We start from the raw sequence: 12188 nt of genomic DNA, 5'->3' as shown, positions 1-12188 counted from the left end.
ATACAGTAGATCACGAAATTTTATTAAATAGACTTAAAAATCTAGTGGGCATCTCTGGTACTGTTTTTAACTGGTTTTATTCCTATCTCACAGACCGATATATCTTTGTAAGTATGGATACTTGTTCCTCCAAAACCCATGAAATTAAATGTGGGGTTCCCCAAGGTTCGATTTTAGGCCCCCTACTTTTTAATCTTTATATGCTTCCCCTTGGGGATGTCATCAGGGGACACGGCATCAGCTTTCACAGCTATGCTGATGACACGCAGCTGTATATTGCCGTGTCTCCTGATGACACAGGACCCATTGATACCCTTTTAAATTGCATTTTAGATATCAAGTCATGGATGGCAGATAATTTCCTACAGCTCAATCAGGACAAAACTGAGGTTTTAGTTATCGGTCCCGAAGGTCAGAGAGAGAAGCTTTTACCAAAACTACACATTTTTAATCCCTCACGTTGTGTGAAGAACCTTGGCGTCATTTTTGACTCTGAGCTCAGTTTTATTCCTCATGTTAAAAATGTAACCAAAATTGGTTTTTATCACCTTAAGAATATCGCCAGAGTCCGCCCGTTTCTCTCTCAGGCTAACACGGAAGTGCTGATGCATGCTTTTATTTCCTGTCGTTTAGATTACTGTAATGCCCTGCTCTCTGGCCTCCCGAAAAAGAGCATTTCACCTCTACAGCTACTGCAGAATTCAGCCGCTCAGGTGCTGACGAGAACCAGAGGGCGGAAGCACATTACGCCAGTTTTGAAATTGCTGCATTGGCTCCCTGTGTGTTTCAGGATCGATTTTAAGGTACTTTTATTAGTTTATAAATGTGTTAATGGTCTTGGGCCATCTTATTTATCTGATTTGCTTTTATCATACCAACCCTCGCGGATCCTGAGGTCCTCTGGCGCCGGCCTTTTATTTATTCCAAGGGTGAGGACCAAAATGCATGGCGAGGCTGCATTCAGCCATTTTGGTCCTCACCTTTGGAATAGCCTGCCAGAGGACGTCAGGTCTGCAGAGACTGTTGATATTTTTAAGAGGAAGCTTAAGACACACCTTTTTAGTTTGGCTTTCAACAACTTTTAAATAATTTATCTTTTCTTTTGATTGAAGATTATTTTTTTCTATCTTATCTTACTGATTCTAGTTCTTAGACTATACTACTGTTCTGTCTTTTAGTTTTGTTGCTCTCTGCCGTTGTCAGCTGTTAGCTCCAGTGTTTCCTCATGGGGGAGCCTCCGCTTTGAGGGAGGGGTGGCTGCACCTCCCGCGGGGGCTGTCATCGCAGGGACTCCTTGGGTCTGGGTGGCCGGCGGCCTCTACACTTTGTGTGGGGTCCGCCTGTCTAATCCGGGCCTCTACGGTGGTGGCGCCCCTGTGGCCGTGGGCTGTCATTCCCCTCGGCGCGGAGAGCTCCCCTTGGGTACCCTTTCCTCATATGGTTTCTCTGTGCCTTGTCATGTCTTTTTAACACATTTTATCAGGTTGTGCACTTTGTGTGGGTGTGTGTGTGAATGATTGCTGATGTACTAATGGATATCTGTCTTGGGTTTATTGGGAGGGAGGGCATGAACAGATTTTTTTTTTTTTCTTTCCTAATTATCTATGTTTTGCTTTGAATGTTTTAAAGCACTTTGAGTTGCATTTTTATGCATGAAAAGTGCTATATAAATAAAATGTGATTGATTGATTGATTTGATTACCTGAGCCCTGAGCAACTTCGATGTCATTTTCAGTCGACAGAAGTGACAAAATGGCCGCCCGCAGAGGTGGCTAAAAATGGGTGGATTAATCTTATTCCACAAACACAATATTTATCAGAATGCCTTGCTTCAAATAGTGGGGTTACATAGAACATATTCTTGAAGAAAATATGTTTGGGTTGACTTCCCCTTTAAAGCAACACTGTGTAACTATAAAGGGATGTGGGGATGGCCATGTTTTCACTAACAAGTTCATTTTATATATTTTGATCAGGAAAATGAAAATTGTTGTCATTTTCTATTTTATCCATACATTTTGGAGAAATTAGGAAATAAGTGACTCCATGAATAATGCCTCTTGTTAATGAGGAGAATGGCCGCGCCCCCTACCGTTCTATCCTTGTTCGGTTGGAGTCACTGGAGGAACCGATTACAAGAGGGGTTAAAAGTCAAATGGACGGAAGGCCAAATAAAAAAATTTGCGACAAGCCGAGGGCCGGACTGATAGAATGTTCATTGAAATTTTTAAAATGTCCAGATTGGATCGGGTCCTTCACGCCTGCTGATGATGTCACGCTTTATATGTCACGCTGTAATCTATTTCTTTCCCTCTATGTTTGTCACATATGTTTGTCTATGTTTGTCACATATGTTTGTCCCCCCTGGCTGTTGTGTTTGTATGTTCGTAGTTACTGAATAAAAAATAAAATAAAGTACATTATTGCTACTTTTGCGAGGCAGCTCGTACGTCACTTCCGTTTATGACCCGATAAGAAGCCGCTACCCGTCTTGTGAAACAAGATCAGTGGAACATTTGCGTTTCTCCTGCCAAACTAGAAACAATTTTCTGGTTGACTCGGGGTGCAAGATTGTATGAACTGTACATAATGTGAAGTAAAACGGAGAAGATCATATGATTGGTATGATGTCTCCAGCTGACTCTATTTTAGAGTGGCCAGGTATGAATGTGGGTGCTCCTATCAGAAAACACAGGCCCGTATTCCACTTGACACGTCTATTTATTGTGGTCTGCAACAACACAGACAAAGAATAACCTAGCAACATCATCCAATGCATATCTATTAGTTAACAATATGCCTAAACATTACAATTCACTGTATTAAGCAATTAAACAGCCAAACAATACATACAACACACATTCACACGTTTCATCACTAGAATAGTTAGCATACTAGCCGAAATAACTAACTTAATGTTCATCAACGTGACATCACTCACGAGAACATATCAAGGCTGTTATGTACAGCAGTTAAGTTACCTGACATGAACCTAAATGATGAAACTCACCTTTTAACATTTACACGCAACAACAAACGTGGTGAAACACGGGCAATCTGCAACTACTGAGTTTGCTGGCACGAACAAACTACTAGCTAGCTGTGTCAAAGGAGGAAAAAGAAAAGAAACCACGTCTCCTTCGCTATCAACACTTAGCGCTCGAGGAGCGTTCAATACCTGCTCATAGTGTTGGACATCTCAGTACTACATCGAAACTCAATGAATTTATCAAATGCCAACGATTACTAATAATAAAACATGAGATTTCTAACATGAAGTATTTCTTAATAAAGCGTATTTTACTCCCAATAACTTTTCACCACAATCCGATTCTGAAAGACACGAAAAGTGAGGTGAAGTCTTCAATTAGCACGCAGACGACCGAAGGACGATCCTCGCAAAAGTAGCGGTAATGTTCGTTATAACAACAGCCAGGGGGTGGCAAACATAGATGCAAAGAAATATATTACAGAAATAACGGAACGAATTGGGTTATCTGTGTTGTGGTCGAAATTGTGTCTTGCCAAGTTGTGTTATGTCCGAGGTTGATGAATGCATCGTGCTGGATGGGAGGGCATGCGAGCGAGAGGAGCGGAGGACGAAGATGAGAGCCGTTGCTCTTTTTTGACTGAACGGTTGTTGTACTGTGTTGGTGTATTGGCGTCGGCTGCGGCCCACAGTAGCCGGTTGGACTAATAAAAACGTGATAATTAAACTACGTTTGTGTTCTTGGAAGACGCTACAATATATTTTAAAGCGTGATGTCATCGGCAGGCGTGAAGTACCCGATCACATCTGCTACCAACACCGGCTTGCTGCGGGCTGCGGGCCGGATCTAATAATAAAGCAATATCATCCCAGGGGCCGTAGAAAACCATATCGCGGGCCGGTGGTGGCCGCGGGCCTTGACTTTGACATATGTGGATTACAAACTCTCGATTGGAAGACATACTACTTTCATTGCGTATAACGTCCAAAAACGGTGATCAATTGGCACCAAAATGTATGTGGACATCCCTACTAATGCCCACTTCAACATATCAAAAGGATTAACCTCTGATTTATGTGAGAATGAGGAAATTTGGAAGTGAGCAGGGCTACATAGATTTATGCTGGGACGAGTGCACACTGCTTCTTTGCTAAAAAAAACAACAACAAAAAAACACTGCTTCTTTGCTGATCATAGTTAGGACGAGCGAGGCTTTTAACACCAGTTGGGATATTTACAGAGACTGAAGTGGGAATGAGTGGATGTGCATAATTTGGATGAGGAATGGCCACAGTTTTTCAACCGACAACACGCGGTCCAATGGAACATAACAGCCGAAATGGTCGGATGCGTACATTCAAGACACCGCTGGTGTTCGATGAGGTCTTACCTCACTTTGACGCCGCTCCACTCTCGCTGCTGCAAGCGGTGTCGGACAACGCATGCAACCGCTTGGGAGGCAACCCTGTGACATGAAGACGCAGGCTCATGTTCACCTCCACACACTAGGCGGACAGTAAGGGGCTAATGTGGTTGTGTTAACCTCTTTTGTTTTAACGGCCTGAAGCTAGTTGTTGCTATTAGCTGTACAGTTATTCTACTGTTAGCCGGGGAGGGAAGTGGAAGTGGGGAAATAAACATCCATGCTTGCCTGATTGCTTGCCCACCGCCAGTCAGCGTCTGCCTCCTGAGAGTTGACACGAGTTTAGCGTCGCTAAATGTCCGAAATATAGTAATGTGCATTTGCATTTTGGTGGCGATCGGTCGCCGTTTTAGACAACAGAACTGACAAAGCGAGCAATATTGCCATGCTTGCCTCCCTCCCGTAACGTAGACCGCTGAGACGGAAAAAATAACAAGCCCAGCCCCAAAAAGGGGCGCGGCAATTTGTCGTAAATCTAATCACAAAAAAAGCCCTTAAATCACTACAGTCTTTTGGGGGGAGCATTTTAGTACTGATGTCATTTATACATGCAAACCTTTTATATAAATGCCAATGTTAAGCTCATCCAAGTCAGTTTTCATTGATTATGGCTGCACCATGTGGACAAAAGCAGTAGTGGTTTGAGTGAGGTCAACCACATTTCCCATGAGCACTAGCGGGTCAGCGCATAGTGTAAGTGTACTGTCGTGAAATCCTGAGCTCTCGCTCACCTGCAGTTGGACTGAATTGCATTTCTGTTTTCAGTAGCTGCGTTTAGGATGAATGGCGATGATGTAATGAATCTAATGTCTAAACAATGTAATATAACAATGTTTTGTCCTTGTAACGAGTGGGTTAAGGGCAAGTGACATATGCTGTAAAGAAGTCAGCACATTTGTATTTTTTTTGTGTAGTAGGGTTTGTGGTTTCCTCCTCAAAGTTTCCTAGTGCCTGTAAAAGCTGTACAGACCTTCTCAGGCCATGACAAAGGTACCATTCAACCATTTGTAAGTTGATGTGTCATTAGGAGAGTTATAGTAATAAAATATTTTATTATGGTCGAATACTTACGCGGTGTTGCTTTAACAGTACCCATCCCTAATCAGGATAGTATTAACCCTCTCCAGGCAGGTGTTGTAGTTTCGCAACAACTATTTGCTAATCCTCTAATTAATACACATTCATATTATATGAGCCCTTTTTTACAGTACAACTATTTAATTTGAGCCTGAGAGAAAAAATCTGTGAACATTTGAGTCATGATATAAAATGAAACAGCTCGGTCCTGTGATGTAAAATATATTCTTTTTTTCATTCTCACAGTGCCACTGATGGCTCTCCGGCTGCTCAAAGTCCCCTCTCTGGCCATTGCAGTGTTTGCCTCTTCTGGATTTTACCTCTATAATAGAAGATTTGAGTTCAATGACTTAAGTTTGATCCGCTTTGGACGAGCTGCTGCCACTGTAAGATACTGCATTTATTTGTTCTATTTTGGAAACATGAAATTAATTGCAACTGCTTAGTGCTTAACTATTAATTGTATGCATATTGGAATCAAGTTTGCATGTATGTTATAATCAAGTTGGAGGTTAGCTTGCACTGTAGTATTAAGCCTGAAATCTGGTCCACAGATATTTAAGAGTTTATTGACTTTGGAAATTAATTCAAGAAATCTGTATGCCAGAGCTCATCAGTCCGCATGTCGCCGGGTTTGTTCACTTCAGTGGACGATATGCACGCCTCTTGCGAAATTTTTTACCACAAGCTTCACTATTTCATCCATTGTAATTTGGTACAGTTAAAATTGTAAATATGGTTAAATACTGTGTATACTGCATTTTTATGACTTGGGTGGCGGGTGGCTCTGTCTCGCTCGCTTTAAACCTGGAAATGGACGTGTGTAGTAGGATTCCTTGCCGCATCGCTCAACAGAAACGGCCAATCAGATGACAATGACTTCATGCCCCTGCTCGGCCTGTGTTGTAGAACCAGCTTGGAAGAGGTTCTGAGGAAAGGTTCCAGTAAAACCACACAGCCTCGAAAAAGTGCAATGCAAAAGCGACCACACAGGGCGGACGGAATCAGGCTTTTTCGGGGAAGAACCAGTACAATGGAAAAGAGGCTTAAGAATATTTGACTACGTACTCTTTCATTTTTTAAAAATAATTAGCACTGTACACTTTGTAGCAGATGACAAATTAGAATGTGCTTCATGTTGACATTTCCCCTAATGATTGTACAAAGCACTGATGCAGCCCTATTAAAATTGTGTGTTTGCTACTCAGTTCTCTACAAGTTTTTATTTTGTTCTTCTGCAGACTGCTGTCATCAGCTATGACTATCTGACTGCTTTCAAATATGTGGAATATGGCACAGAGGAATATTGGGCCCTTAAGTCCAAGGTATGTACACTAAAAACATGTTTCATTTGACAAGGAAAGTAGGGTGAACATGAAAGGAGTCAAGTTGAACAATAAGCAGAAATATGTGAGAAGTGATGAATGATTTAATTTTTGGGGGTGACAAGTACATGAACTAACTCACTAGCTGGGTTTAGATGGAGCCGTGTGTTACGATTAGAATGAAACTGAATGCCCAAACCGAATGAACATATATATGCTCTATATAAACACTTCAATCAAAATAAAAAGGCTGAACTGAAATAGCAATAGCATTGGGATTTATAGGGGTGGTATGTGTATTCCTTTTGCCAGTCTGATCAGAAGTAATAAATCGAAAAACAATCGCAACTACAGTGCTAAACAGACAAATGACCTCCATTTTGAAAAAAATGTGTAGTTTACATAGATCTTTGTATATCACACATCTATAAAACATGGCTGTTCCGTAGTAGCGCATGTATACACCCAATTAAAATAGATCACAACTAGGGATATCACAATATGGGCAATATCGTGATATCGCACTATTAAAATTGTCACAATATATCGTTGTTGTCATGTCACGATATTAATAGCAGCAAATCTGTTTAAAAGCCTAAGTTGTTTTCCATTTGTGCTGTTCCAGCATCCTCTGGTGGATAGTTTATTAGTGCATTTTAATTGGATGCCACCAATTTTAAGACCCACGCTATTTGCCAATAGGAGCCCGTGACTGACTTTTTTTTTTTTTTTTTTTTGCAATATCCTAAACTTTTCTACAGTATTGTGAGCTTTCTATGTATTGCCAACCTCCCCACAATACCGTGATAATTATCGCGAGGTTCATATCGTGATATTATCGTATCATGGCATTTGGATATCGTGACATCCCTAATCACAACACATGTGAACAGTTAAGCAGAGATGTTCATTCACAAGTTTTCAATGGGAGTGATGAAAAAGGCTGCATTTAAAACCCGGTTACTGAGGATGTAAATGCAATATGTGTTTTCATTCTTTGTTGTTTATTCGAGCGGTTGTCAGCCTTTTTTAAATGATGTACCCCCAGTCAAATATGTTTTCAACCAAGTACCCCCTAACCAGCGCAAAGATTTTTTGGATGAAAAATAGCTGTTCTCCCACTGTCCTAAATATATTTTTAAATCTCACGCACCCCCTGAAGTGCCTTCACGTACCCCAAGGAATATGCGTGCCCCGATTTCAGAACCGCTGGTTTATTACATGGATAATATTCATTATAATCTTCTACATACCTGTAACCGTGGTAAATGATACAATTCAATATATGCAAATATAAAATGAAATGTCAAGAAACAAAAGTAAAAGTATGTGAAGACATTTGAGATACCGTACACTTTACCTTGAGGGCCAAATCTGGCCCCCAAGTTTTAAAGATGGGTGCAGTACACAAATGACCATTCAAGTCAGTAGACATGAACAAGATAAAACTAGTCTTCAATGAATGTAATTGCTGACCCACTGCAAGTGTTAAATACATCTACGGAGGCTTCTGGAGACATCTTCCCTGTAGTCATCGGTGTTTTGAGTCTTTAAACATCATACACTTTCCTACAGATGTCCTAGCTGGGGCTGATCAGACCTCAGTTTATGGCTTAGCGATCATGACTCCCTGGCTCTGTTTGGAGACACACCGTTTTGAAACCCTCTATACTTCGTCTGTGGTGTTCTTTTAATGGCTTCGCTGCAGACCATAGATTAAAACAAGGCAACAAATAATGGACATACACATAGATGTACAATATGATGCGCACAAAACTGTTCACAGAAAAAAAAGTGTGGAATAGTTTGATTTGAATGTAAATAGTTTATTTGTTAACGAAGGAGCAGATCTTGATCTTTTGTATCACTGTAGCTGCTTTCAAACATGCAGTACATAAACTTGCAAATAAATACTTAAATTGCAACATTTTCAAAATATTTTGATGATAACTTTTGGTTTTTTGAGCCTCTAGGCAGTATGAAATGAGATGAGAAGCTGACATTGTCGCTAGCAGAGTAGCAGAGGTGGGCATTTTACTAAGTGACTGACGGACAGACCGTCACTGACGGACACAGTTAGTGACGATTACAGTGTTGAATGAAAACCCACTTTCCACATTTGTCAGTACTTTATTTACAAAAAGGGGTCCCGTCATTTGTCAATCATCAGCAAAACAGGCGCCTGTCAGTCTGATGGAATGCCCACCTCTTGTCGCTAGGGTTATATTAATGGTGGACATAAGATTTAACAGTTGCATATATATCTTTATGTGTTGAACAAAGTTAATTCACACAACTTTAAAACGTTATATTTGTAGACATTGGGTTAACAGAGTTATGCGTATAAAATGTTCATAGGAGGAAAAAACAACAAAACACTAGATCATGGGGCTGTGATTTATTTATTTTTTGGGGGGGTAGAATGTTTGACTTCAATAAGCATGCATCTATAAATAATTAAGTTTGCCAGTGTTGATGTATATCAACATTATTCTCAGTAAAGTAAACAATATTTTCATACTACAACAGGCAATCGTGTAGTGCTCTCTCTCACGTCAGGTCAAGTGCTTCTTACGGCCGCTCTAACAGCCAGCAGTGGATGTGAGGAGTTGTTTAAAACAAATAGAATACAATAAAAGATCCTAAATACAATTAAATTCAATAAAAGATACAGTGACTGTCCCGCTCGCTTGCTGCCCTCCACCCCGCACCAAGAATGCCATTACTGCGATGGCATGCCCGTTAATATGGAGGACCAAAACAAAAAATAAATAAAAGTGATAATAAAAACATATACAAAAAATATAATTGAAAAATAAAATTAATAATTAATAAATTGATATTTGATTGTATTTATATATTTATTTTTGTATTTCCACATTTATTTTTCCAGCTCATTTTAATTTTTAGATTTTTATATGTATTTTTGCTTTTATTTTGTATTTGTATTATATTTGTTGTTCTTATTTCTATTATATGTTTTTATTTTCACTTCTATTTATTTATTTTCGCAGTTTTGTTAAGCTAAGTTTAGCATTCTTGCAGGTCAACATAAATGACTTTCCTTTTCTGACTGTTACCCATCATAACATGATATCTACAATACAAACACCATACTGTACATACCAACTAGCGATGCTGGGGTAACTACACTGTAACTTGAATGGTAAATTAAAAGCATGTTACCAGTTGGAGGTATGGTGTGATTAACAACACAAGGACACGAGAATAACTTCCGTGTTGTCGGTTTAATGCAGCAACTCGTGAGTGAGCATCGTCCAACTGGCTCAGGCCACAATGGCGGGAACATCAATATAACAAAGTGCAGTGACACCCTAGCTCCACACGGTGGTACTGCAATACCACCTATAACATTACCCTGCAGCTGAGCAATGGGGTGGGTTGCTGACTTTCACACAGATAACCATGGGTCAAATACCAGTCAGGACACTAGCATATAGCTACTAGCCTAATGAGTATGATAGATCCTATTTCCAATCCACTGCCCGTGTTTTAATGTATATTGTATCAGGAAGGGCATCTGGTGTCAAAATTATATCAAACATAATTACTGTGGCGACGTTACAACATGATGTGCCCCTGTGGAAAAACTCACTGACTGCAGTGTCAACTTCTCACGAAAAGAGGGTGCTAATAGACTGTGAAAAAGGTCATGTTTGAGTGCGCACTGCACATTGGACTTATGTGATATAAATGTCTGTGTGAATGGAGTACAATGAAGCCCAGACTTGCCTTGGGTGGGGGGGAAATATTCGTGGACCTTTTTTTGAAGTCGACTTGCTCGACTTTTTTTCCCAGCCCTAATAAATCGCTGTGCTCGTCGTCTGGCGCTGCAGCTTTGGTTCGTTTCTCGTAATGGTGTTTTCGCAGCTTAAATTTTGACTTTTAATTTTAGATTTTTATACTTAGAAGAGCCTCAGGTCTGTATGTAGGCTTTACCCAACAAGAAGGAATGTTTCGAAGTGAAGATACTGTAAGTCACTCCGGAGTACAAGTTGCACTAGCCATAAAATTCAAGTCAAGTCAAATTTAATTATATAGCCCTTATTCACAGGAAAGTCTCAAAGGGCTTCACATGCCGACAGCATATACACGACATCCCCTGATCTTAACCCCCAGGAGGGCAAGGAAAAACTAAAAAAAAAAAACATCTGGGGAAAAATGAGAAACCACAGATGGGGGGAATCCCCCGTCCAGGATAATCAGGCTGCAATGGATGCCGAGTGGGCAACATTTAACACACATTATGGTACTGTACAGTGTTTGTTAAAATAATGTGAAAGTTAATCAAATGAAGTGCTGCAGAAGATGACATCTGGTGAAGTGAGCAGGGGCCCAAGTGAGCAGGGGCCCAATGGTCAATGTAGAAATCTCCATAGCAGCGCCTCCGAGGATGTGGTCAGCCTCCGACCTTGTAGCCGTCAGTTGCTGTGGGATCAAAACAGCAACCTCCAATTCGGTCGTCATCACCTAATTCCCAAGCCTGGGAAAAAGGGGCAGAGAAAAGAGTAGCAGCGGCAGTAAAGAGGCCAAAGCAAACAGTTAAACTAAATGCAGAAGTGTACAAATAAGTCTTTAGTCGTGTTTTAAACATTTCTACTGAGGTAGCGCCTCTGGCGCCGCCCTTCAAATTATTCCAAGGGTGAGGACCAAAACGCATGGCGAGGCTGCATTCAGCCATTTTGATTGAGGATTATTCTTATTTTACCTTACTGATTTTAGTTCTTAGACTATACTACTGTTTCGTTTTTTAGTTTTGTTGTTCTCTGTTGTTGTTAGCTTTTAGCTCCAGTGTTCCCTCATGGGGAGGCCTCCGCATTGGGGGGGTGGCTGCCCTTCCTGCGGGGGCCGTCATCGCAGGGGCTCCTTGGGTCCGGGTGACCGGGGGCCTCTACACTTTGTGTGGGGTCCACCCGGAGGTCTCTGCGGTGGTGGCACCCCTGTGGCTGTGGGCTGTCATTCCCCTCAGCGTGGATGAGCTCCCCTTGGGTAGCCTTTCCTCATATGGTTTCTCTGTGCCTTGTCATGTCTTTTTAACACAGCTTATCAGGTTGTGTGCTTTGTGTGTGTGTGGGTGTGTGTGCGCGTGTGTGTGTGAGTGCTGATGTACTCATGGATGGATATATGTCTTTGGGTTTGTTGTGAGAAAAATGATAAACCTTGAGAAGGGAGGGCAAGAACGGGTCATCTTTTTATGTTGTGTTTTGGATGTTTTACAGCACTTTGAGTTTAAAGTGTTCATGCATTTTTATGTATGAAAAGTGATATATTAATAAAATGTGATTGATTGATTGATATGGTATCACTAAGTCGACGAGATAGGAAGGTACTAAGCCGTGCAATATTTTGTAG

The 12188-nt window shown here is 40.9% G+C and overlaps 1 protein-coding gene across 5 annotated transcripts in view; it reads left to right on the top strand.

Annotated features, from left to right (window-relative positions):
• adck1 (aarF domain containing kinase 1) overlaps positions 1-12188 on the top strand; it is a 76081-nt gene that overhangs the window by 6389 nt on the left and 57504 nt on the right. For 2 of the 5 annotated variants that reach the window (XM_086050276.1, XM_086050275.1), the window contains 3 exons: positions 634-803; positions 5737-5876; positions 6732-6815. In XM_086050276.1, coding sequence (XP_085906402.1) covers positions 5745-5876; positions 6732-6815 — 216 coding nt within the window. In that variant the 5' untranslated portion in view covers positions 634-803; positions 5737-5744. Of the gene's footprint in view, positions 1-633; positions 804-5327; positions 5404-5736; positions 5877-6731; positions 6816-12188 lie in introns of all 5 variants that reach the window. The other 3 variants (XM_086050274.1, XM_086050277.1, XM_086050278.1) reach the window with 2 other exon arrangements.

Source organism: Filicampus tigris, chromosome 13 (genome assembly GCF_054856515.1).
Source record: "Filicampus tigris isolate MCC_2025a chromosome 13, RoL_Ftig_1.0, whole genome shotgun sequence".
NCBI lineage: Eukaryota > Metazoa > Chordata > Actinopteri > Syngnathiformes > Syngnathidae > Filicampus > Filicampus tigris.
Note: the sequence above shows the minus strand (reverse complement) of the source record. Positions and strands in the feature narration are given on the sequence as shown.